At 34.6% G+C, this 24,674-nt stretch overlaps 1 protein-coding gene across 1 annotated transcript in view; it reads right to left on the minus strand.

Annotated features, from left to right (window-relative positions):
- LOC108701836 (low-density lipoprotein receptor-related protein 1B) overlaps positions 1-24,674 on the minus strand; it is a 676,036-nt gene that overhangs the window by 149,760 nt on the left and 501,602 nt on the right. Inside the window, exons 42-43 of the mRNA XM_041576281.1 lie at positions 11,024-11,213; positions 7,857-8,061 (exon numbers count right to left, since the gene is read on the minus strand). Of these exons, the coding sequence (XP_041432215.1) occupies positions 7,857-8,061; positions 11,024-11,213 (395 nt within the window). The remainder of the gene's footprint in view (positions 1-7,856; positions 8,062-11,023; positions 11,214-24,674) is intronic.

Genomic DNA, 24,674 nt, shown 5'->3' on the forward strand with positions numbered 1-24,674 from the left:
AATTTAAACTAATGAAATTACTGCTACTATTTATCTCTCATATTACCCAAGTGAGTGTTCCAGGGGTTATAGTTACAGAGAGTACCTGTGCACTAGAGGTCCACCATTATGGAATAGAGCCTTGGTGCCTTCTGTTTCATGTATAGAAGAAATAACCGGCTTAACTGGAATACAAATAATGATACTGGTACTGTCTGTGCAGCTGGGACATTGATCTTCAGTACATAGAGTTAGGGGTCTATTATTATTATTATTATTATTGTGTATTTATAAAGTGTCAAAATATTCTGCAGTGCTGTACAATGAATGGGTTTATTCGATAAACAGAAAGAATTACATACATAGCAATCAATAATTGATACAAGAGGTGAAGTCTAGAATTTGAAATTTAAGGTTTTTAAAGGTAAATATGTGGATTTAGTGGAAGGAGGAAGGTAGATCCAAGATAAATAGGTCTGAATTACTTCCACCATTTTGTAGGTATGGAGGTGTGGTTGGCATCATCAAAGGAAATCATTTTGCAATAATATAGTCCCTGTACTCCTTTTGTACTGCATGATCCAACATGATAGCTGTGTATTGGCAGCTAAAAAAATTAAAACATACTGTAGCTACCCTTTTATTATACTATTGCTTTCCTATGTCAAATTATTTACATACAATAAATAGTGATATTAAAAACAAGTTACAATTATTAATAGTATTAAATTCCAGCTATATTTATTAGTCTTACATTCAAATATATACTTCTGAGTATCTGGCACTTTTGTTTATTGCAGATGGTTGCTTATGTCTCTGGATGACAGGTTTCATGTTTTATCTTTTTTAAGAAAAAAATTCATATGTTATGGCCTGGTTTTCGGATTTGACCTCCCCTAGGCCACAGGGTCCTCATGCAACCTCACCCCACAAGTGCATTCACGGCCGGTTCCTGATGGAGGGAACACTGGGGTTTACGTGTACAGGAGGGTTAAACCTCTGTACATCCATAGTAGATACTAATCTTACAAAGTCCGTTCTTATAAGGTATGAACATTAATGTATAATTTCCTAATGTTAAAATCTGTTTTTATAACAGAAAAAGCTATTAACAACCTATTAACTCAGGACATGTTTATTCATTGAGTAGATCAATGTTGTCTTCTATTTAAACACAGTTATGAAGCTTCCTCAAGTAGACACATGCACAATCCTTCGTACAATCCTTATAATAGGACCATCTGTCTTTGTAGTCCGCAAGTACATAGACTAATCTGCATTTTAATGGAGATTGTCCTGTAATAATGTTAAACACATTAAGGCAAAAGGGGCTCATAAAAATAACTCTCCAAAAGATGCGCAACAGAGGAGACAGAAAATGTTGTAAACATATTTGCCGTGTCAGTGAAGTATTTTTTGTATAGAGATAATTGCTGTCATCAACAGCAAACTGATTTGAACCAGTTTCAGAACTCCTGTGGATATGAAATCCAAGTGAGATTACCACTTCCAAACTAATACAAATGAACAAAAATTATCTAATCCTGACCACAATTAGACAGAAACAAAAGTACAAAAAAGTCTTACATGGCAGCAAAATAGCACATGGAAGAGATTTTAGAAGAGTATATATTTTTCCAAGTCATTACCTTTCACCAAAACCTTTAAACCTCGGTGACATATTTGGATAGGAAACCCATGAATTGTTCTTTAAACTAGATGGTGCAGATTTAAAAGTAGCATATGGTGTACATAATGCATAAACAGGCTATTCTAAAACTTTGATCACAGACACAAATCTTTGGAGAAAACAAAAAAACCTGAGTTGTTTCTTCATCTGTCTTTCTGATTACAAATGTAATCTGAAAATATTTAGTTGCAGAATGGTTATAGAAAAGTAATTGTCATCTGTCCCCTTGAATCTATGCTGATACCGTTGATTTACAGTACACTGATGTAAATTATATATACAGTGTGTATTACTTTAAAAAATACTTGTCCTTTTCAATAGGACTTCTACAGGGTGTGTTAAACGTGTGATGGGATTTTAAAAATAGTGCAATGCCATCAAATCCCATTAAATGCACAATATGTAAAAAGTTTTATACTTTTCCTCACAAGATAGATTCCATTTCAAATGACTATTACAACATAACTTAGTACTTAAATATCAAATAAAATATTAAGTTACACTCATAAGACACTTTTATACCGTTCCATAAAGTAAGAAATTCCTAGGCAATTATTACATTTTAATCAATATGAGAAAGATTATGACTATATGGCATTGTGTTTTACTGTAACTGCAGTCATCTATAAAACAGAGCCATAAAGGAAATGGTTGTGCATTTGATGAAAACATTAAACACATGAATAGGCTTGTTAATGCACACTATTTGCACTTAATATTAAGGGACTAGAAATCCCTGATGTTCCTTGTCTCCCTCTTGATTTTTTTTAAAAGATCATGCACTTATGAAGAAGATGGTTCATTGATTTTAAATTATGCAAATGACTTGAGACTTGTTGCAAAATCATGAATTGTCAGTGCCCTTAAGTCAATGGTTACTAACTGCACAACAGGAACACAACTAACAAAATTACAGTTTAAAAAAAAAAAACACTTAAATCAAAATGAAAGGCATTTATATGTACCATAACAGTATGTAAAATAAAATAGCAGTTTATAGTGGAAAACAAATAATGACTGTAATATTTACTGTAGTGTTTGCTGTATTGTATTTACAGTAGAATAAATAATGTAGAACTATTAAAGCCTGTATAAATATTTAGTATCTTTATAAAGTGTAATTATATGATTAGAGTATCCCTTTACATTCCTTAAGCACCTAAAACCTTCAGTATATTCTTTATATAAATATAATGATTGTTTTTGTATGTTTTTACATTACAGCAGGTGAGAAACATTCACTCTTCAATTTTTTATTTTTTGCTCAGTTGAGTTGTTTATGGGCTTACCAAAAAAAAAATCTCAATGTCTGAATATAGCAATAAGCCACGGCTGGAAATAAATTGTTTCTTACAATTACAGGTCAAGAATGTGTTGATAGGTTAGCAGATTCAATAGAGCTTCCAGTGGTTCTGTGAATAAAAATATATGTATTGTTCTCTTAAAACCTATCCTATTGTTTCTATAAAGATTCTCACTTAGAGCTAAGAAAGAAAGGGCATGACCATGGGCCTGGAATGCACACAAGTCAAGTTAGTGGTTTATTATTGTTCTTTTTATTTTTCTTTATCTTTGCATATTGCATAAGCCCGATATTTGACTTTAACAATAGCTTTGTGTATGTTGCTTAGTTTGCTAATTACTTGGTAGACTGTAAATGTTTTCATAAGGTCCCATTATCTGCATTATTCTGTCATGGGCTCTTTCAGGTCAGACCTCAAGGCTAATGGCCTTTTGACATGAGCAACATGTGTCATAGTTATAATTTATATAGGCATTACTCTGTAAGGTATTTTAGCTTATGCAGAGGGCAGTGAATTGAATGCTAAAAGGACTGGATTCATCATTGTCTGGAGGAGTGCCAATTTGTAAGGAGTTAACATTTTGCTCTGTGGTTAGTTTTCATTGCATGCTTCACCTACTGGTAGAATGAATAATCTGTAAATATTAATTTATTAAACATTAGCGGTTTCATGGTTTGGGTCATGGAAGTTAATAAAAGTAGCTCTAAATTACATAAAGTCAAATTGTAAAACATCTAAACCACTCAAAAAACTCATAAATGAAGAAATCAGTGGTGACTTCTCAATATATATTCTATAGAAGCCTATGAAAATGTGCAATCTTGTTGGGCACCTTCACGCTTGAGAAAATTGAGGTGATTATACATAGTAATCATTATGATCATAATGAGAATAGAGATCAAAGATAAATAGGAAATCATTTTGTACAAATATACAACGTAAGTAATATGCCCACTAAGGTTTAGCTTGTGGACAATGACACAGTATTTCAGTCAAAAAGTTTTTTGTAATCAGTCGCAGCAGTACAGCAAGCACAACATCACTTCAAACAAGGCAATTATTATGGTTATAATGCCATTACAAAAAGCCATGACAATGGATAATTTGATGCCATAACATGATATTTTTTGGTATCGGCCACACTATTAGGACTGTGAATATCAAGGATAAATCTATTGGCTTTATTGTAGCCTGCATAAACAGATGCCATAAGACTCTTCTAGTAAGGGTTTTTTTGGATAGGGGATCTTGAATCAACATCGCACATTAAATAAATCCATTAACATTAAATAAATCCATTAACATTAAATAAATCCATTAACATTAAATAAATCCATTAACATTAAATAAATCCAGGTGGAATTTTTAGCCACCACAATTGATTCATGTAGTGTTTTTTTATTACAGAGAAAATGGAAATCATGTTAACTAATTAGAATTATTTGTTTAAAATTGACTTAAAATGGAATATGGGAGATGGCCTTCCTGAAATTATGAACTTCTAGATAATATGTTTCCAGATAAGTAATCCCATACCTGTATATGCTTCTCCTCCTATTAAAAACACAAAGAAAATATATACTCCTCATTCTTACATGATCTCTCTGTGTGTTTGTTAGTTCCCTAATACATAGAATCTCACTGCAATCCAACCCCACCATTGTCTTGTTCTATGGTAAAGTGGAGTGTTCTGGGACTTGAAGTCTCTCTGCTTCCAGAGAATCTGTGCTATGCCTACTATGGAAAGCAGACTTCAAGTTCCAGAACTCATGACCACCATGCTCACTATAGTGGCTATTGTGAAATAGCTCACTGAAGTTTTCATGTTTTCCTTCAATCTGTGTATTTGTGTAAACAAAATATATAAACAAGGTTCAGCGGCTGTATATACACCTTTTCTAAATACTGTAAGCCCAAGTGATTGAGCTCATGCCAAAAAGGGCTGACTATTTTGTACTTTAGTGTTAAAAATTTCACTCATCACTATTCATAACTACTGCATATTAGGTCTTAATGACCAAAGTAAATAGGGTAGTCTGTCTTTATAAGTATGGAAGGTCTAAGTTCCATGGTGATTTATGATTCAACACTGTGCAGAAAAGGATTCATTTAAAAGGAAGTATCTTGTTATAGTATGCTAAATCTAATGGACTTATAGACCCTTTTTAATTTGCAGTCTGATGACTATAGCTGGAGCTATTTTATTTTTTATTTTTTTATTTCTCTTTCACATATTATCCATAGTTCATCACTGCAGTATGATGTGTATGATATAAATAAAGTATGTTCCACCCATACATACATAGCAGATATTACACTGTGAGAGGTACTAGATCTCTGGAATTATTTTCAAGTGCAGGATACCAATGTCTCAATCAAGGGCCCAGCCCTCCAATGACTGAAGCTGGGAAAAATTGTAAAATCAAAGGTCGGGGTAGGATAATAGCATGTTTATAATTGTTTGAGTTGACTAGGACAGAGAGCACTACCTGCTCCTGTTATGATGGAACTGGGTATTGTGGGCAATTATCATATTACATCACAAGAAGGAATATTTATTGCATAACATTATGTATACATGTAATACCTCTGTACAGCCTATTTTTTCACATAATTACAAAACTGATCATCACAAATAACCAAAATACAATTTAAATCTGACAGCTTTGAAACATAAAAGGGAGTCAAGTAAAAGTAAAATAAATTTGATTACAACATCGAGTACATGATTTTTTATACGATGGTTCCATTCAATAGCTCGTAATTATGGTGTTTTTTTCCTTGCAGCAGTATTAAGTTTGGGGAACTCTCTGAATGTTCCAAACTATATATTGAACATGTGTAATAAAATACCGAAGACCTTGCAGTGTTCCTTTGTGATACATACCCAAGGCTACCTAAAATTGATGCTGCAGTTCTGTTTGAATAAGTTCTTGAATGACCTTTTTAGTGTTGAAAGAAGACTGAACAAAGTGATGACAGTATAGTCAACAGAGAGTTTATTTTGCTTATATATATTCTGATTCATATGCTGATTCATGAAGAGCAGAGATTAAACAACCCAAATGCTGTAAGGAAAATTTAACAAGTAATTATCTGGTACTAATGAAGAATATGCTGTCATAAAAAAGTTTATATGAATAAACAGAGTTTCATTTAATATCATATAATTTTCTAGTCTAGTCCATGTCTAGGATATATCAAGGCATGCTTAAACTCTGCACACCAGATAAAGTCAATAAAACACCTAAAATCATTCTAATAGACTGGATCTCATGAAAATCACAGATGGCTGTGTTGAAATTAATTATTAATTCAAAATCAAATGGCAACAAATGAAAAGGTTTAAATGCAGATTTATTATGTCATCCTCATTTTTTGAAATATGTTACCTTAAGGGGACTTGCTTATCTTATATCTTTACTATATATATAATATGTGTATATTTTATATATGCATTGGGATCTGTGTTTGAGAATGTTGTCATTTATATATTAGATATTATCAGAACACAACTGAGCTTCAAACACATCCCATTTAGCACACAGTTGCTACGTCTCCTCCCCTTTGAACAAGGGCTGTTGAAAATGCAGTCCTTCCTGTCTCCACACTGCTTTTACCACCTTCCATTGCCCTAATGCTTGAATGGACTACCTCAGGACTACTATCTAAGATTAACTTAATGGTCACTGACCAATCAGAACTTGACATGTGTACCTATGGTCAGTCTCTAGATTAACATATAGTTTATGTTAGGAAGAGAATTCAGGGAGTTCGTGCAGTGAGGACACAGATGCCGGACCCAATGGAAAGATGAGTATAAGGGAGGCAGTGGATTTAGATCCAACATGACTATATTTGTAATTGTCTTTGTAAATATTTGTTATACATTCAATGTAACTTGCTTTGTATGTGTATTATTTCTATAGATATGTGTTAGTAGGTTTTGTAAATAAATAAATATTTTGATTGAACTATCTCTTTTATTAAAGAACCCTTATAACCAGGAATACTGAACTTATAGACATGTTTATAGTAAAATAAATATACATATTTACATAAATATATCCATGGTCAACAATTTACCTGTTCAGATATTTAGTGCCTACCTCCACCATCCCTCTTCCAACCCACAAGACAAGAGTAAAATGTAAAATTCTATTATTTCCCCCCAAAAAATGAATGTTTGGTTCACCAAGACAAATACTCTTCATGACATAAGTGGCCATTGCTGCCACTGTTCCATTTACATTTGTGATGTTCACTATTTCAGATACTTACATCAGCAGACAAATAAGTATGGCATTTCTCACTACTGTAAAATGCTGTTAAAAAACACATTTATTAAAAATGAGGCAAACTGTATTTTCTGTATATGCTGGTTATATTTTTATTAAACACCTACAAATGAGGCTTCACATTATAAAGCATCTTTCACAGCTAGGACACAAAATGGGCATAACGCTAAAATGAAGGAAAAATAATAAAGAATGTGCAAAACAAATTGTAAGCATGAAAAGTGAAAAAGTATTGGCAAATAATCCTTGACTTTCAGAAATAATATCTTCTGACCAAAATCATTTCAATTTCACACGATTGCTAAGCTACATTGAGAACACCAGATCAAACGATGGGAACGTTTTGTTTGGTATAAGAAGCAGAGAAAAGCTATGAGGGTTATATGAAATTAAATAGTTTCTTAAATGAGTGCTAGCCATCACAATGTCACCCTATCAGAATCCTAGTTAAACATTAGGCAACATGCAGCTTTTGGCTGGCTACAAAATTGCACAGTAATTCCAGATGCAAACATATTGAACAAACCTACTTGAGCTCTCAAAACATAATGACATGTCTGATACCTGCTTTAGATGTTTACTTACTTGTCTGTGTGATCCATCATATTCACATCGCTCTATCTTTCCCAGGCTGCCGTCAGAGTAGTAGAGCTTCTCTGCTGGGTGATCAATGGTGAGACCATTTGGAGTCACAATGTCCGTGCTGACAATGACTTGTGCATTTTGTCCTGAAAGTGTGGCTCTCATGATGCTCGGATGCTGTTCATTCCAGTTAGTCCAAAACATTAAACTAGGTGAAAGTCGGGGTATCAGAATATTTTCTGTTAATAAAAAACTTTGCATTTTGTGCATGCATTGAGTCACATTACCATCAACTTATAAACTGAAATGCAATATACAGATGTAGTGTAGCTCACTGCAAATAACCAGGATAGTATTTATGGCTATATGAGTACTGAACCATAAATTAAATGTTCTGAGGCTACTATGTGAATTACAAAACTATCTGTAGGTCAACATAAACAATTTTCTTTAAATCTTTTATTGCCCTGGTGAATTTGTCATTTCCAAGAGTAAAATCCTGCTGTGGTTTATAGAGGCCTCATACTACAGGGTGAAAAGCAGTAAAATGGAATGGTACAGAAATTCTAATTTGCTATCCAGAACTATCATTTGTGGTCAAAAATAATTTGTTGTGGTATTCAAAGGATTTGAAACAATATTTAGAATAATATATATTCAGTTAGGAATGACCCTTGAACTACATATCAAAAATAACATGTGATGTTTTGTGTTTCTGAAACAGGATGATATGGAGGAAGTAAACTGACTATGATGATGTGTAAGGCTTTATTTGAAAAAACTTAGACATTAGGGGGTTCTGTGCCTACCAACTATTGATAGGAATGTATCTCCTGTTCCTATTTAACTATCACTCACATCTCATATTTCAGTCTGGAAAATACATTTATAAAATTATATTAACTTTTTAATATATTACTACAGGTATGGGACCTGTTATCCAGAATGCTCGGGACCTGGGGTTTTCCGGATAACTGATCTTTCCGTAATTTGGGTCTTCATGCCTTAAGTCTACTAGAAATGCATTTAAACATTAAATAAACCCAATAGGCTGGTTTTGCTTCTAATAAGGATTAATTATATCTTGGTTAGGATCAAGTACAAGCTACTCTTTTATTATTACAGAGAAAAAGGAAATCATTTTTAAAATTTTGGATTATTTGGATAAAATGGAGTCTATGGGAGACAGCCATTCCGTAATTCGGAGCTTTCTCGATATCAGGTTTCCGGAAAAGGGATCCTATACCTGTAGTTAATAATTTGCATATATTAGTAGTGTTACATTTTTATTAATAACTTTTTTAGGTTAAAAAATATTTATTTGAAATTTAAAGATTATTCAACAATTTATGGCCTTGTTGGTTTTCATTTGAAAAGAACAGCCTTTCAGGGGTAGATTTGTTTTGTTTCCAAATACTAATACCTCAGTTTAATAGCAGGCAGGAAGTTAAACACCAGACATCTACTGTTAATATTTCCTGGATTATTATTTTTGAACCATACATTTTCAATTTTTATTAATGGTGTATCCTGCACTTTGTCATTATCATCCTTTCTCCAGGGTTCATAGAAGTAGAAAATTACAGTACTAAGATTAATTCACATACACCAGAGTTCTGAATATATCAAATCAGAGCTAATTTGCAGATTTATTTTATGAACAACACATTTGCTAGTAGTTCTTTGATGTCTGGTTCCTTCCAATTCTTTTCTTCTTCTAGTAGCACTTACTGTACCTAGATTCACATCAGCACATAACTATTGATCCATGTCTTTTGTTAGATATTGAAAACCGGGCCTTGTCTAGTTCCATAACCTTGTAAACTAATTTAATATTATATGAAAAGTACTGTGCAAATTTCAAGGACTTTTTCGTTTAGCAATGCAGTCAATGTAAATCTTCTTTTGACCTGAAGCATTTCTTTTTTTGAAAAACAGTGATGTCAGCATTTGAGTACATATATTGAATTATTTCATTATCATGATAATATCAAATATGAAATACATTTTCTGGCCCTACTCAGTCACTTTTCTAGTCCTACTCAGTCATTTTCTGATCTGGGGCAGAGAATGTCCTAGTTTGATAATTTTGAGGAGTCCATTTGGCCACAAAGTATAAAAAGTAATCAAAATGTATTATATTGTAAAATAATAGCCTCCTCTTATAGACAGTGGTTGGTGGGGATAGATGAACAAAACTTGGGGCTGCAGCTTTTTCATTTCTGAATAACACTGGTTTTCTTAAGTTAAGGGCCCAGATCTCCTATATTTCTCACCCTCCACCTACCTGTAGAAATATTTGAGATAATGTAACTAGAGAACAGTGTTAGTGATTACTATAAATACTTTATAAATGTTGAATAATCTCTCTCTCTCAAGTTGTGCTAGCGTTGCATAATTTGCATACGGCGGGAAGTTAAAGTTGAATGGACGTATATGTGGCAGCAAATACATTGCACTACACAAGCCAGGAAAACTTAATAAAAGAAAATAGAGTTGTTATATTGCCCTACACATGAGCCCAGTGTATAGTTTTGGTGCCATATGTTAGGAAATGTAGGGGGGAAGCTGGTTACCCCAAAACAATGTTATGCTCTTTTGCAGCCTATCACCCTGAATAAAGGAAAAGACGGCATAGTTTTTTCGGACTTAGAAAGGAAGTCCTATCTACTCTATTGCACTTCGCCTGGTCTGAGGTGGCAAAGGCAAATCTGGAGCAAAAGGTAATGTTCAGTAAAATCTGCATCTTAGTGAATCTGCGTAGTTACTACCATTCGCCGGAGCGCAAATAGCACAGGCGTAAGGGAGCGAGGTACCACTAGAGTCTATCGCCTTCGCTAGCAAAGTTACTCCAGTGACCGTTAGTAAATCGCGAAGTACCGAAATTAGTCACTTCGCCCTATATATCTATATCTATATCTATATATATATATGTATATATATATATATATATATATATATCTATATATATATATCTATATATATATATATATATCTATATATATATAGATATATATAGAGAGAGAGAGAGAGAGAGAGAGAGATCTTAAATCACATATTACAAGTAATTGTGCTTTTTCCACAGAAATATTTGAGAGCTTGAACAATTTTTAAAACTAGACATCTGTTTAATATAGTAAATTGTTGATTAAGTGAATATATTTGCATACTTTTGGCACTCATCAAGTGCAAGAACATGAGGGTGGTCATCTTCAGACATGGTGATAACAGCTTCCCTGTTGAATGCCCCTCTCCTGCTTTGGTCTACTGTATGCCGGGTGATGGATGATGTGGTAGAACTGGTCCAGTAAAGTGTATCCCAAGCTCTGTGATAAGCTAGACCTTCCACAGAGCCTACATCTGTCAAGAAATACCAAAAAGAAAAAAACATTACCCCATGCTGATCAAATATGGGCAAAGTATTTTAATGTTTAGTGCAGATTGCACAGGAGATGTCTCATCTTGTGTCAGCAAAAAAGTTTTACTTCAAGTCTAAAACTGAAAACCATTAACTTTTTAGCTGCTGAATGCAGATACATATATATACTTACAAAGTGGTTGTGATAAACTGCCTGTCATCATAATAATAACATATTTGCTGCAGTAAAGGTACAGAATAATATACCCAGAATGCTGACATATTTCAAATCAGTTTGCATTGTCTATGACAGTATATAGAGCACAACCCCCCTCCTTTTTAAGTGAACAACTAAGACATCATTTTATATAGTTAGAAGTGTTGCACAAACACAGTACACACATCAATGTAATTTCCCTGCCCTTTACATTTCAGTATGTCTACTCTGTTTTCTTTAACATCTAATAAAATGTGGCCATATTTTATTGGACAGAGTAAATGACTGGGTTGCTTTACATTTTACATGAAACTGAATGCAAGTTCTCTCCCTATAATTACAGAGATTTTACCAAAGTAATTAAGGTCACTTGGTAAATACTGGATATGTAACACTGACTGTTTCTTGACGTGTCTGAAGTCAAAGGGAATAATTTACTAACACAGTTGTTAAAATACTCAGGTGCAGTCTCCCATAGCAAGTAGTTATTTAGTAAGTACTTATTTACTAACTAAAAGTATACAGATGAGAATGAAATGCTGAATGGCTGTCCAAGTGTAAATTAGTAACTGTGTTATAAACTAGTCCCAAAAGCCAGTCAGAAATAAAATGGTGGTTATAACTGTGATTATAAAAATAACTCTTGTATCTTCAATCTCTAAAGTTTTCAAACTTGTGACAGGTAATCTACAACAATTACCATATTTACTGCACCATACATTTTTTTCTTTTTGTATATTAAATTCAGTTAATTAAATAATTAATATTTACATTATAGTTAGACATACTGCATTGATCGTCCTCCCAGCAACCTGGAGTTGGATGGAACACTAATCCCAGTTACAGTTGAGTAAAAGCTAAATAGTAGAAATAAAAGAAAGACCAGGACCTACAACCCAGTGTTTTCCCCATTGCTTACAGTGGGTTTGTTATGACCATTACATTGATGTAACATGATGTATTTAATCACATCTGTATGAGCAGTAGCCCAAATCACAATAATAATTTTATTTGAGCCAGAATATATTTAGGCAGTTGATACATTCAAAATGACATGGTTGCATCTGTATAAGATCTCCACTATCATTTCAATAAATAATGTCAACGGTATTGTACTTTACCCAATATTTACAATTTATAAGTACCAGTCCAAAAGCACCCCACTGACACTATAACATTTTCCGAACTTGCCATGGTATTATGATTGAAGTAAGATGTTGACAAGAATGACCAATAGCGGTTCACCTATTGTTTTCAGTCTAAATATGTGTTACTCATATTTTTTGCACTACACAGTAAAACTTTCATTTTCCAGCTTCGATTTTCTTCAGACCAATGATGGGAGGGCAAGATAAGAGTTAATAAAAATTACCTGAACTAATTAACCCCCCACTTATGGGGGGTTGTCTATAAACCTGAATCAAAGGGGGAGATATACTAAAGGGCGAAGTGGCCACCGCTAGAGAAAACACAACAGAAATTCCATCTGCAGGGACATCAGCAATTTACTAACAGACATAGAGAACAATTCGCTAGTGAAAGAGATCGTTGCTAGCGCAGTTTCATGCCCTATCGCCAGCTGAATTTTTGCTCAGGCGAATGATCATTACTCCGCAAATTCACTAAAGTGCGAATTTTACGTTACCCCTTCGCCAGCTTAAACCTGATAAACTGATAATCTACCATTTGAGGCACATGCCACATTTGTTTTAGGGCGGGCTCATGTATAGGGCATTAGAGGAACTCTTTTGCCTTTATTTTGCTTCCGTAAATATTTTTACTAATAAGTGACTATTTCAAGCATTTGCACCAACATCTCTAATAAAGACATATATACAACCTATATGTACCGGCCCTATTCAAATTGACCTAAGTACAAGTGTACTAACGAAGATTTGCTAGGCAGAAACAAAAGTTCGCTATGAAATGCTCGCACTGACGAATTAGCGCTAGCAAAACTTCGCAAATCAGTTGTATCTAAGTTTTGCCTGGTGAAGTGGCTCGAGTGTGGCAAAGCCTTTGCAAGCAAAAATTTGTCCTTTAGTGAATTTGCCCCAAAGACTTCACTGGGAGAATTGATTTTGTCTTGTTTATACAGATCTCTCTTTAAATAAACTGTTAACAGGAGATGGAAGGACAAGGCATTAAGTGTTAGAACAAATCAATTGTCCATTAGTTCTATATATTACAAAATGTAAATACATTTTTAGCACAAATCATATTTAACTTGTTTGTGTTGTATATTCTCCCTTTGCTTTTTTAACCAAATCACTCCATTTTAATAGATAAGTTTCCTACCCATTTTATGTTGAAATTAATGCTGTCTTAGCAGCTACCACAACACACACACACATATATATATATATATATATATATATATATATATATATATATATATATATATATATATATATATATATATATATATATATATATATAGTCAAACACACAGCCTCATTGCACCCCCACCTAATGGTTTTAAAAAATAGTGGTGAGCACAACTTTCCCTTGTTTGTTATATATATATATAAAAATAGAACAGCAGAAAAAAATGCACACATGCAAACCAAATGTGGACACATTTAAACAGATGAAAAAAAATATAAGATATCACAGAACAATAATACAGAGTTAATTTGGTATGGTAAAGCCAGCTGTGCTATTGTTTAATGTGATTCCACTTTCTGGCCAAGAATTTACCTTGAATCTCTATCATAAACACACATGGGGTTTTAGTCACTCTTTGATCCAGTCAAATTAATTATCTGCAGTAGCATCTGACAGCAGGATTAATATATGGTACACAATATCTCTGAACAAACGATACAGGGCTTAAATTATGTTTACAATAAAGTCAAATATAACTCAGTGAGGGGGAGACAAAAAAAGGATCACATTCAATCTGTTTAAACGTTTGAAAAAATAAGAGAAATTTGATGAAAGAATAAATGTCATAGTTAGTGATGGACAAATCTGACCCGTTTTTCTTTGTCAAAAATTCTCAACTTGACTTTAATGCATTGAAGTCAAGGGTGGCAATTTTTTTTTTTTTTGACACATGACAATTTTTTTCATTCATTGGAGGCTATGGGTCTTTTTTTGCGGGGAAACTTGCCAAATAATTTTGCTTGTCACTAGTGGTACTAAAAATATCCTTTTTTAGATGACATATCCTTTTTTAGATGACAACCAGTGGTGTGTGTGTGTGTGTGTGTATATATATATATGGTTTAAGAGATTAATAATATGATTTTTTATAAATTTAAATTGGGCCATTTGGGTGATTATGATATGGGTAGCAATTGGCACACCAGTGGTGAGACGGGTGCGGTGCTGGCCTGATTAAGGATAATGAGCGACGAGAGATAGGGGCATAGGAGCTGAATATTTAGAATGTTTAAATATGCAGCACAGGTAACATAATGGGTTATTTAGATTGCAAACACAAAAGTGTATGGGAACATAGCCTAGAGACAGGAGGAGCAACACCAAAATTGATTACATCCTCAGAGACTTTAGTTACATATACAATACAGTTTGCAAACAAAGTATAATACGCTTCAATATTTTTACTTAGTGTCTTGTTTTTTAACTAATAGATTTTAACCCTTGCTAGGTGCACAAAAATAGACCAAATATTTATATTTTAATTTTAAACAAGGAGCTTTAATGACAGTAAATGTTTTTTGAGCCTATGTAATATGAAGCAATGGTTGTAATAAGGGTAGCATGCCGTTTGGCAGTCGCCTAAGTGTGACGTTTACCTTTAATGCTTGTTAAATGGTATCTAGTCACTTTGAGAAAGGCCTGATCGGAGGCCTAAACGTCAGTCTGTAGCTCTGAAGTAAAATATTTTATTTTTTAAAAAGACCTGTGAGTGTGGATCTCTTTGGACTTTGTATATATTGTATATATATATATATAGCACATTACAAACTGGATAGGTTACTTTGTCAAGGCACCCCAGCCAACAAACCCTTATGCCAATGACATGTCAATCCCTGGCTTTAACAACTGTGTGCTCATAAGTGTAAGTTATAATGGGGAGATACAGCTTCCCAGCTTATTGAAACCTATTGACCAACTAAACCTATCAACCACTCCATATTCTAGCATACCTTTCAAAAATGCTGATGGTTGTCAAATACCAAAGAATTAAAATGAGAATCTTATTGGCCATGTTTTACTAACCAAAAATGATTGCTGCATTATAAATTGATTTCTTTATGTCATGGGGCCTACCCAGCGGGAGTAGTCAGTAGACCAAAGAGGAAGCTTTTTGGGGTTAAAGCCCAACTTCGCGGTACAAATAGGATCAGGTGAAATCGTAATCGAAGTCCAGGCAAAAATCCAAAAGGCAGGCAGAAAAATATCAAATTTGAGGTTCAGGCAGGGTCAAAAGTCCAGGAATCAATATAACAGGATTTATCAAACACCCAGGAATGTTCAAAACAAAACCTACAATCAGGCATGGATTCATGGGCGCCGCCATCTTGAACGCAGTTACACTTTAGTAACTAGAAACGGCATTCGTTTTAGTGAAGACAGCTGCCCCAAAAGATTTTGGTCCTGGGTTTTTGACCCTAAGAGTTCTGCTAATGACATTACATTCCAATGGTTATGCATTTACAAATGTGCAAATTATTTAAACACCATAGGCAATTATATCTTTGTGGGTTCATAAATGCCCCCACTTGTTGCCACTCTATAATTAGTGTCGATCTGTGGCAGTTTCCCTTTTTAATGTTCCAGTAGGGACTTATTTTGAACAGCCTGATGCTAGTTATAAAATGAGATATTAGTTATACTGGAGGCATTTAGTAAATGAATTTTCAAAGATAGAAATGATTACGTCAAGAAAGAAAACACACTAAACAAAAGTAAGTTTATTAGTAACCTTATACTGTATATTATTATTAAATAGTGATCTAGGCTGTTTCTCTTTGTGATATGTGACAAGGAAGAGGCCCCAAGGAGAAGTTTTAATTAATCACCAGGGGTAACTATAGAAGAAACAAAGACTCCTCCATTACAAATTTGTTGCATTGGTTCAGCATACCAAATAAACAGGTGCATAACTCTAAAGCAGTTATTGTACCTGCAAATATGAATTTAGGACTTAAATTATAGACCATTGGAGGCAGTGTGGTCATATTGTTATACAATAATATAACAATATGTACATTTTGTTTTATTTTATGCCCTGGGAACAGCTGGACTGTTGCTTTACAGTAGTTTCCATGGTCAATGCATGAATAATTGAATGCTAATGGATTTTATAATAACAACTAGAGTAGCTACAGCTGTTCCATACTTTCATAGTCATTTTCTTAATGAGACCTGCTGTGTGGCTCCAACACTGCATTCCAGGAAACTCTAACAATTTCTGCTCCCCCCCCCCATTGCTTTATAAGGGTTAGAAATGCTTTCAAGGCAAGCACTAAGATTTATTTGTGTATTTAACTTTGTGTAGATTTGATTTGATTGTATGCAATGGGATTATAAAAAGAAATCAAAGGAAAACTATACCCCCCAAAAAATAGGTCTCTATAAAAAGATATTGCATAAAACAACTCATATGTAACCTTGTGAGGTAACATGACACGGTAATAAGATGAATAAGATAGTTATGACCCCAGGAACAGTGCTAAACAGTGAGCAAAGAAAATGAGTCTAATAACTCACCCTGGTGGTCTAGTAGGGGTGCGACAGGGACGCCCGTCGCACCCTCAGTAGGTAAGCCCGCCGCATCCATCTCCTTTGGTGCCATCTCGGTAAATGCACAAATTCTTCCCGGTTCGTGTGTCGGCTATTTGCACCTATATCCAGAAAGTGCCGAACTCGACATCATCGTTTTACGCGAAATTGTACCTTGACCATGCTTCTAGTTCTTCACTCCAGTACCATGTTCGGTTCACTTGCCTGCTTGGAACTTTCTCCCTGGTTCTCTCACATTAAGACCTGGTGGCACCCGAGTAGCACAAGTCGCCTCCCAAAGCCAAAGGCCAAAGGCGGAAGAGTTAGCTGTGACCAGGACCTTGGAGCTTGCTCTAGGTTTGGGACTCTGTTTGTAACAATGAGGCTCACCCACCCTACGCCCAGGGCCGCTTCTGCCATGAGGCAAGGTGAAACCCTTGCCTCAGGCGTCAGCAAGCGGCCAGTTACAAGGGGCGGCAAAAAGCCGCCTCTTGTAACTTTAAGAGCCGAACTTCCGGGTTTTAACCCGGAAATTCGGCTCTGCTAGTGCAAAGAGTGCTCTAGCGCTCAATGCACTAGCGATACTGCCCCCTGAAACCCGCTCCGACGCTACTTTTTAAGCACGGAGCTGGAGAGGAGGGGGGCGGCATCTGGGCTGCTGCCTCAGGTGGCAGCAGCCCCAGAATCGGCGCTGCCTACGCCTTTCTCAAAGTGCCAAATGCACAGTAAAAGTGCCTTAAAGTGCCTTGGCTGCTCCCCTTGTAATTACTACAGAACCGTGTTCATTTATTGGTGATATCATCTGTCCCTAATCCCCACTAACAGGATAACAGAGTGCAGTGGTAGAGTCCACATATTTTTATTTTTAATAGAAAAGAAGTGGACTGTACACAATAAGATCCCTAAGAAGGTGATGCACAGTAAGACTAATAGGAGGGTCTTCAGTGGTGATTTATTATATCACGTTAGTTTTGATAATGGCATCAGGTGACACCTTTTTTAAATTGTGATTGTTAAGGTTGTTTTTCACGTTTATTATCATATATCTGCAAGGCTAGAACTGTGGGTAAAAAATAAAGGAGTTTTACATTATTGATAGTCCATGGCATGACTGGTAGCTTTACATAGTTATATTCTACTCACAGATTGACACACTAGCAACAATGTGTATATATATATATATATATATATATATATATATATATATATATATATATATATATATATATATATATATATATATATATATATATATATATATATATATATATTGTCTGTAAAATAAGCAAGCACATTATCAACATAACAAAACTCACAATTTAATATAAGCAACAAATGAGCTTATGTTCATTTTAGAGGAAGGGTACTTTTCATAATAAGACATCTGATTTGATTGTATTATGCTTTAAAAGCTCTCTAGCACAATCACATATAATTCTTAGCAAACATGGATCACTTCATGAATAGCATGGAAATTACTTAGGTTACTCTAGAAACACAACTGTAATTAGACAGATATTGCATTCCATTACAAGCCCGTTGACAAATTTATTGGAAATAATTTGTAACAAAAACATAATTATATTAACATAGGGTAGAATGTTACACAAAATGTGTTATTATGGTACTTATTCAGAGAGGGAATCCACAGAGTGAATGACCTTCATTTCAATAGTTCATAAATGAGTGAAATAAACCCATGACCTGAATGTATTGCCGAAGTACTGATTCATTATTTGTGACACTTTCTAAACCTTCCGTACCCAAGACTTTGACAGATATTCTTCAGCTTACACTTTCATGCCAAGTCAGCAAGGAACCTCTTGTGCTACCACAGAGATGAAACAGATGTTACTTTATCTTCTATGATGTATATCCTGAGCTAGTACTGCACATGTTTTCTTAAGGGGTGCTTTAAATATTTAAAAAGGCAAGAAAACTGCTGAAAACTGAGTATGGCATTGACTTTCCAATCTATATAACTAAGTAAGTATAAGACTATAACTCTTCCTCTATGTAAGTATATTTTTTATTATTTGAGAAACCTTTAACATGGTAACATTTTCCTGATTTGTGAATCATTGTTACCGTGCTTCTGTTTGGGTGGGTGGGTCAGCTGGTAAACAAAATGTAACAGATATATGGAAAAAGCAGGGCTGACCGGCACTCAAACGGATATTTTATTTGTACAAAGTTAAAAATATATATTTGCATTTTCATCTGTCCTACGCGTTTCGCGCCCACTCAGGGCACTTAGTCATGGGCTCTGATGTCAGCCACTGGATATGAGCATTTATACATTTGTATACAAGAATACAAATAAGAAATGAAAAAAATTTTTTTGAATTAACAGAAACAATCCTTAAAGGGTCAGCGCCTCTTGTATACGCCTAAGAGGCTAGGTATCACAAAAAATACAAAAATATTTATAAAAATGAATCAAAGATATATATAGAGTATTTGGTAGCAATATACAATGGGTGTATCATGAAATTAAACAATATATGGACATGCATAATAGCAATAGAGAATGCACCACACATTGATAAATAGATTATATATGTATCCAATCAGTCAGAAATATCCTTATCTTTAAGCATTAGATCATGTTGTATATGGAAAAAGAGAGAATAAAGGCAACATATCAAGAATATACATGTCACATCAAACTCAGAGTTCATGCCTGAGGGAATCCTAGTTTTTAGGTCGAAAATCCAGTACACTTCTCTCCTAGAGAGAAATTTTGATAGGTCACCTATAAGATATCATTTTTCAATGCCCTGAATACTAAAGAAGTCCCCATAATTGCATAGATGGAAATGTTTAGAGACATTAGTCTCTTTCTGTGTATTAATATCAGATAGATGTTCATCAGTTTGCGTGAGGTTTTCCCTACATATTGGCTTTGGCATTTCAGACATGTAATCAGGTATACCACATTTTTGGTGTTGCAATTAATATGTTTGATTTTATGGCCTCTGCCCTCAGATTGGTCCATAAAGATGTCTCTCTTTTTCATATACGGACAAATTACACATCTTTTTTTGCCACATATAAAATTCTCCTTTTTGGTATTCACCATACTTGGTGATAGCATATTGCTTAGCGTGAGGCCCTTTCTGGTGACAAATTTACACCCTGAGTTCAGGATTTTATTTAGTTTATCATCAGTTTTTAGAATGGAGACATGTTTTTCAATTATGCATTTTATCATAGGGTATTGTGGACTTCAGGTAAGATGTTTAGGATGTGAAGAAGTGGTTTGTAATAAAGTATTGGCTGCACAATCTTTTTGGTATAAGGATGTGGTTGCATTGTTACCTTCATTTGTCAGGCTAATGTCCAAAAAAATTATCTTGGTGTCATGATACTCATGTGTGAAACATAAGTTTAGATCATTAGTATTAACTTACTCTGTAAACTCAATAAATGTTGTTTTTTCTCCCTTCCAGATGAAGAGCAAATAATCAATATAGCGTCTGTAAAAGTGGATGAATTTTCGGAAGGGGTTATAATCACCATAAATGTACATTTACTCCCACTATCCCATGTACAAATTGGCATAGGATGGGGCCTATGCCCCCATCTCAGTGCCCTGTTTTTGTAAATAGTGTTGATTATCGAAAAGGAAGAAATTATGGGGCACATTTACTATTGGTCGAATATCAAGGGTTAATTTTCCTTTGATCCAAAATTGGATCCCCATAGGCTAACATTGATGCGCGGTAGGTTTTAGGTGGCGAAGTAGGTGGTCAAAGTTTTTTTTAAAGAGACAGTACTTCGACTGTCGAATGGTCGAATAGTCGAATGATTTTTAGTTCGAATCGTTTGATTCATAGTTGAAGTCGTAGTTGAAGGTCGAAGTAGCCAATTCGATGGTCATAGTAGCCAAAAAAACACCTCGAGATTTGAAGTATTTTTTATTCTTATCCTTCACTCGAGCTAAGTAAATGTGCCCCTTAGTGTCAACAAGAAATGTATTGCTTCAAGTAGGAAATCTTTTAAGGTACTGTCATAATCGCTGTAGTGATCCAGATGAAAAGATATGGCTTTTAATCCTGAGGCATGTGGAATGCAAGAGTATAGTGAACCTACGTCAATCGTGGCCCACTTGAAATCCTGACACCAAGCTTGTTGCTCATAGTAGAAAAAACTTGTCCACTATCTTTAATATAGCTTGGCAAATGAAGTACAAGAGGTTGGAGATAATGATCAAAAAGTTCGGAAAGGAGCTCACCTAGTGACCCTATCCCTGCCACTATAGGTCTACCTTTAGAAGGCCTGTCCGGTTTATGAACTTTTGGTAGGTGATGGAAGATCGCAACAACTGAATTCTCAACCTTTAAAAAATCACTGGTGTGTGCACTTATAACGCCCAGGGTAACAAAACGTATTCACCCATTCAAACAGCATGGATTGATAATGTTTAACAGGATTTTAATTTAATGCTGTATAAGTATGGAGTCTGTCAGTTGTCTGACTGATCCATCACTACAATTATCCCACTTCTATCTGCTCCCCAAAATGTAACCCCAAACTAATAATCTGATTTTCTCCAGGCTGAAATAAACTCATAATCCAGTGTACTCTATGACTATTACTCTAAAATGTATGAAATATCATTGCAATAATGTATAGCTGACTCGCATTAATGTTCTTTTGTACAAAAGCAATTTCAATTTGCAAACAAGTTACCAGACCTGGACTGGCAATTTGTGGGTTCTGGCAAATGCCAGAGGGGCTGCTGTAAGATGCCACAGACAGTCACTGTTTATTGGGTTGGTAGGGAGACCCTGTGTGGGATGTTTGGGCCTCTGTGTGCCTGAAATGCCAGGACCTATCACAGTCCAGACCTGAATGGTACCATGACACCATGCAGTACAAAATTTTAGTAGACATGAAGGTGATTTGGATCTGGACTAGGGCAGATACCACATGGAATATGAAAAAATAATTAGCTATATAGCTACATAACTATATATTTAGCCACTTAGATTACAGCTAGTAATGGATGGATATTTTTGAAAATATATTTGAGACCATAATGTTACCTTAACACTTACATGTGAAATTATATTTATTATATTTATCATGATATGTTACATTAGCTGCTTCAATTTCACCTGAACACTGTTTCATGCTCTATGCCATATGGGATACTGCACACATGCTGTGCAGTTATTAATTCTTTCTGTTTATGTCTTTTATTACTTTAGATTACCATACTTCAGAGTATGTACCACAAGTACAATTCGCTCAATTTTATCTGAGTTTTTCCTGATCTGATTTAGTCGAGTTATTTTATTAATGAATACGGAAAAATTTAGGGGAGAAAACAATTTAGTGGACAAAAGCACCATCACAAATATATTCAAATTAAAGTTTTCCAAATTAGAATTTTATCAATTTATCAATCAGAACAATTTACATAATACATTTCTGTAGAAATCGATGGGTGGCATAATAGCAATCAAGTTATTTTTCAAGTACATTTTTTAAAAATGAATAGAATAATGGGATTTTGAGGTGTTCAAGGTTTTTTGTGAATTTGAAGTTAAATTTGAAGTTAAATATGCAGCATTCAAGCTAAAAAAAAAAAAAGCTCAACTGTAGAGAAAAACTTGAATGAGTTTGTTTTGCAATTGATTTTGGACAACTAGACTTATCCACAATCTTTACTAACTAAAATGTATATCTATCTATAATTTTTGAGACAAAATCTGACGTGTGTTTTATTTGGAAGTTTCTAATGAATTGAGATGTTAAGGTTAGCATAAAGGGATTTAACTGGTTGAACAATGATGTTGTGTTTTTTGGTGTTGTTTGACACAACAGAAAGAGTAACAGTTTTCAAAGAGATGTGTGTTTATGTATTGCTAATGGGCCTAGATTAAACTGCATTAGGAAACTTGGTCCAGATTTCCAATAGACTATTTTTCAAGATTAAGCATTTGATTAAGCTGACTCTAATGCTAATACATTCAGGGGCAGATGTATCCGTCTGGGGAATAGAATCGAATAAGCAATTCGGGCGTATTTACGCGACGGCGCCCGGCGACTAGTCGCACGATCGAATATTCGATCGAAGGATTTTCATTTGATCGAATGATCGATCGAATGCCTTTTTATTCGATCAAAAACTTAGAAAACAAGCCTATGGGACTTTCCCATAGGCTTTTAAAGCAATTCGGTAGGTTTTAGGTGGCGAAGTAGGCAGTTGAAGTATTTTTAAAAGAGACAGTACTTCGACTATCGAATGGGCGAATAGTCGCAGCGTTTTTGTGCTCGATCTATTAGAATCATTCTACTCAGGCGAATTTACGCCAATTCGATAGTCGTGGAGCACAAAAAAACTACTCGAAATTCTAGCTTTTTTCCTTCTATTCCTTGACTCGAATTTAGTGAATGGGCCCCTCAATGTGAATAGTGTAATTTCATATACATTAGTAATACATGCAATTTGGTGTTTGTTTGAGTATTTCAGTTACAAAAAAGTTCAAAGGTTTAATTTCCTTGTACCATATATGTTTATAGAGCCAACTTATTTTCTTAATAGAATATTAACAGCAGAAATTATGTTTATTTTCCTTTGCCGCCCCCCCCCCCATAGATTACAGTTTTAACCTTGCCTAAACAGTCAAGAAGGGTCATTTACAGAGACCCCAACCCATTATCAAAAGTGCCAAGGCCTCAATAGTGTAGAGTACCATTTTTGAAGCACACAGAGCAGTGACAGGTGAACATCTGCTTAGGGAACTTTTGATGACAGCTAGACAAGAGTGTTCTAACCATCGCAGTCAAAACATAGCTATAGGACTAAATGGAGTTTACATACAACATAATTAGGAAGGCAGAAAGCCTTAGTTAAATTGTTATGTTGCAGTTGTTTTTGGATTTTTTTGGTTAAAGTATCCATTTGAAGTATAATAGTTTAAAAATGTACAAATATATTAAATCACCACTGTATCCATCAAAATTCAAAATAGACTTTCTGTTTTGGAGAGCCAATCAGCATTCTGCTCAAGAATGTGGCATAATAGAATAAAATGCCTGTTGCCATATACTTGCAATATTATGAAACAGCAGAATGAGCTTCCCATAATCAATAACAAGAAGTTGTTGCTAACTAATTCCTGTTAAATTCGGCCAATTAAAATGCTGTACATTAAACTGCCCTAAAATAGGGGACAGTGAGCTTCTTCCTGTCTCTTATGTTATGGCCACTGGGCCAGGTTAAGAACATTTTCTGTGTTCTTATATCTGTAGCGTTCATGCTGTCACATTCCATCCCTTTACAATATTCCTTTTGGTGTGGTCCTTCATATGATTTGTCCACAATCTTTATTAAGTCTGTAAAAGAGGGAATGGGAGTTGCATATGTCCTCCGAGATCAAAGATTGCACAAATGGTTACTTAGTTAAAGTGGAATCCAGAACACATCAAATAATAAGTAGATATGATATAAAATAAAATATCTGAATCTCTGATCTTGACAGTTTGTATGGAACCACAACTTGAATGAACAGAAAGTTAATACATAGTGAAAAAA

Source organism: Xenopus laevis, chromosome 9_10L, assembly GCF_017654675.1.
Source record: "Xenopus laevis strain J_2021 chromosome 9_10L, Xenopus_laevis_v10.1, whole genome shotgun sequence".
NCBI classification, from domain to species: domain Eukaryota; kingdom Metazoa; phylum Chordata; class Amphibia; order Anura; family Pipidae; genus Xenopus; species Xenopus laevis.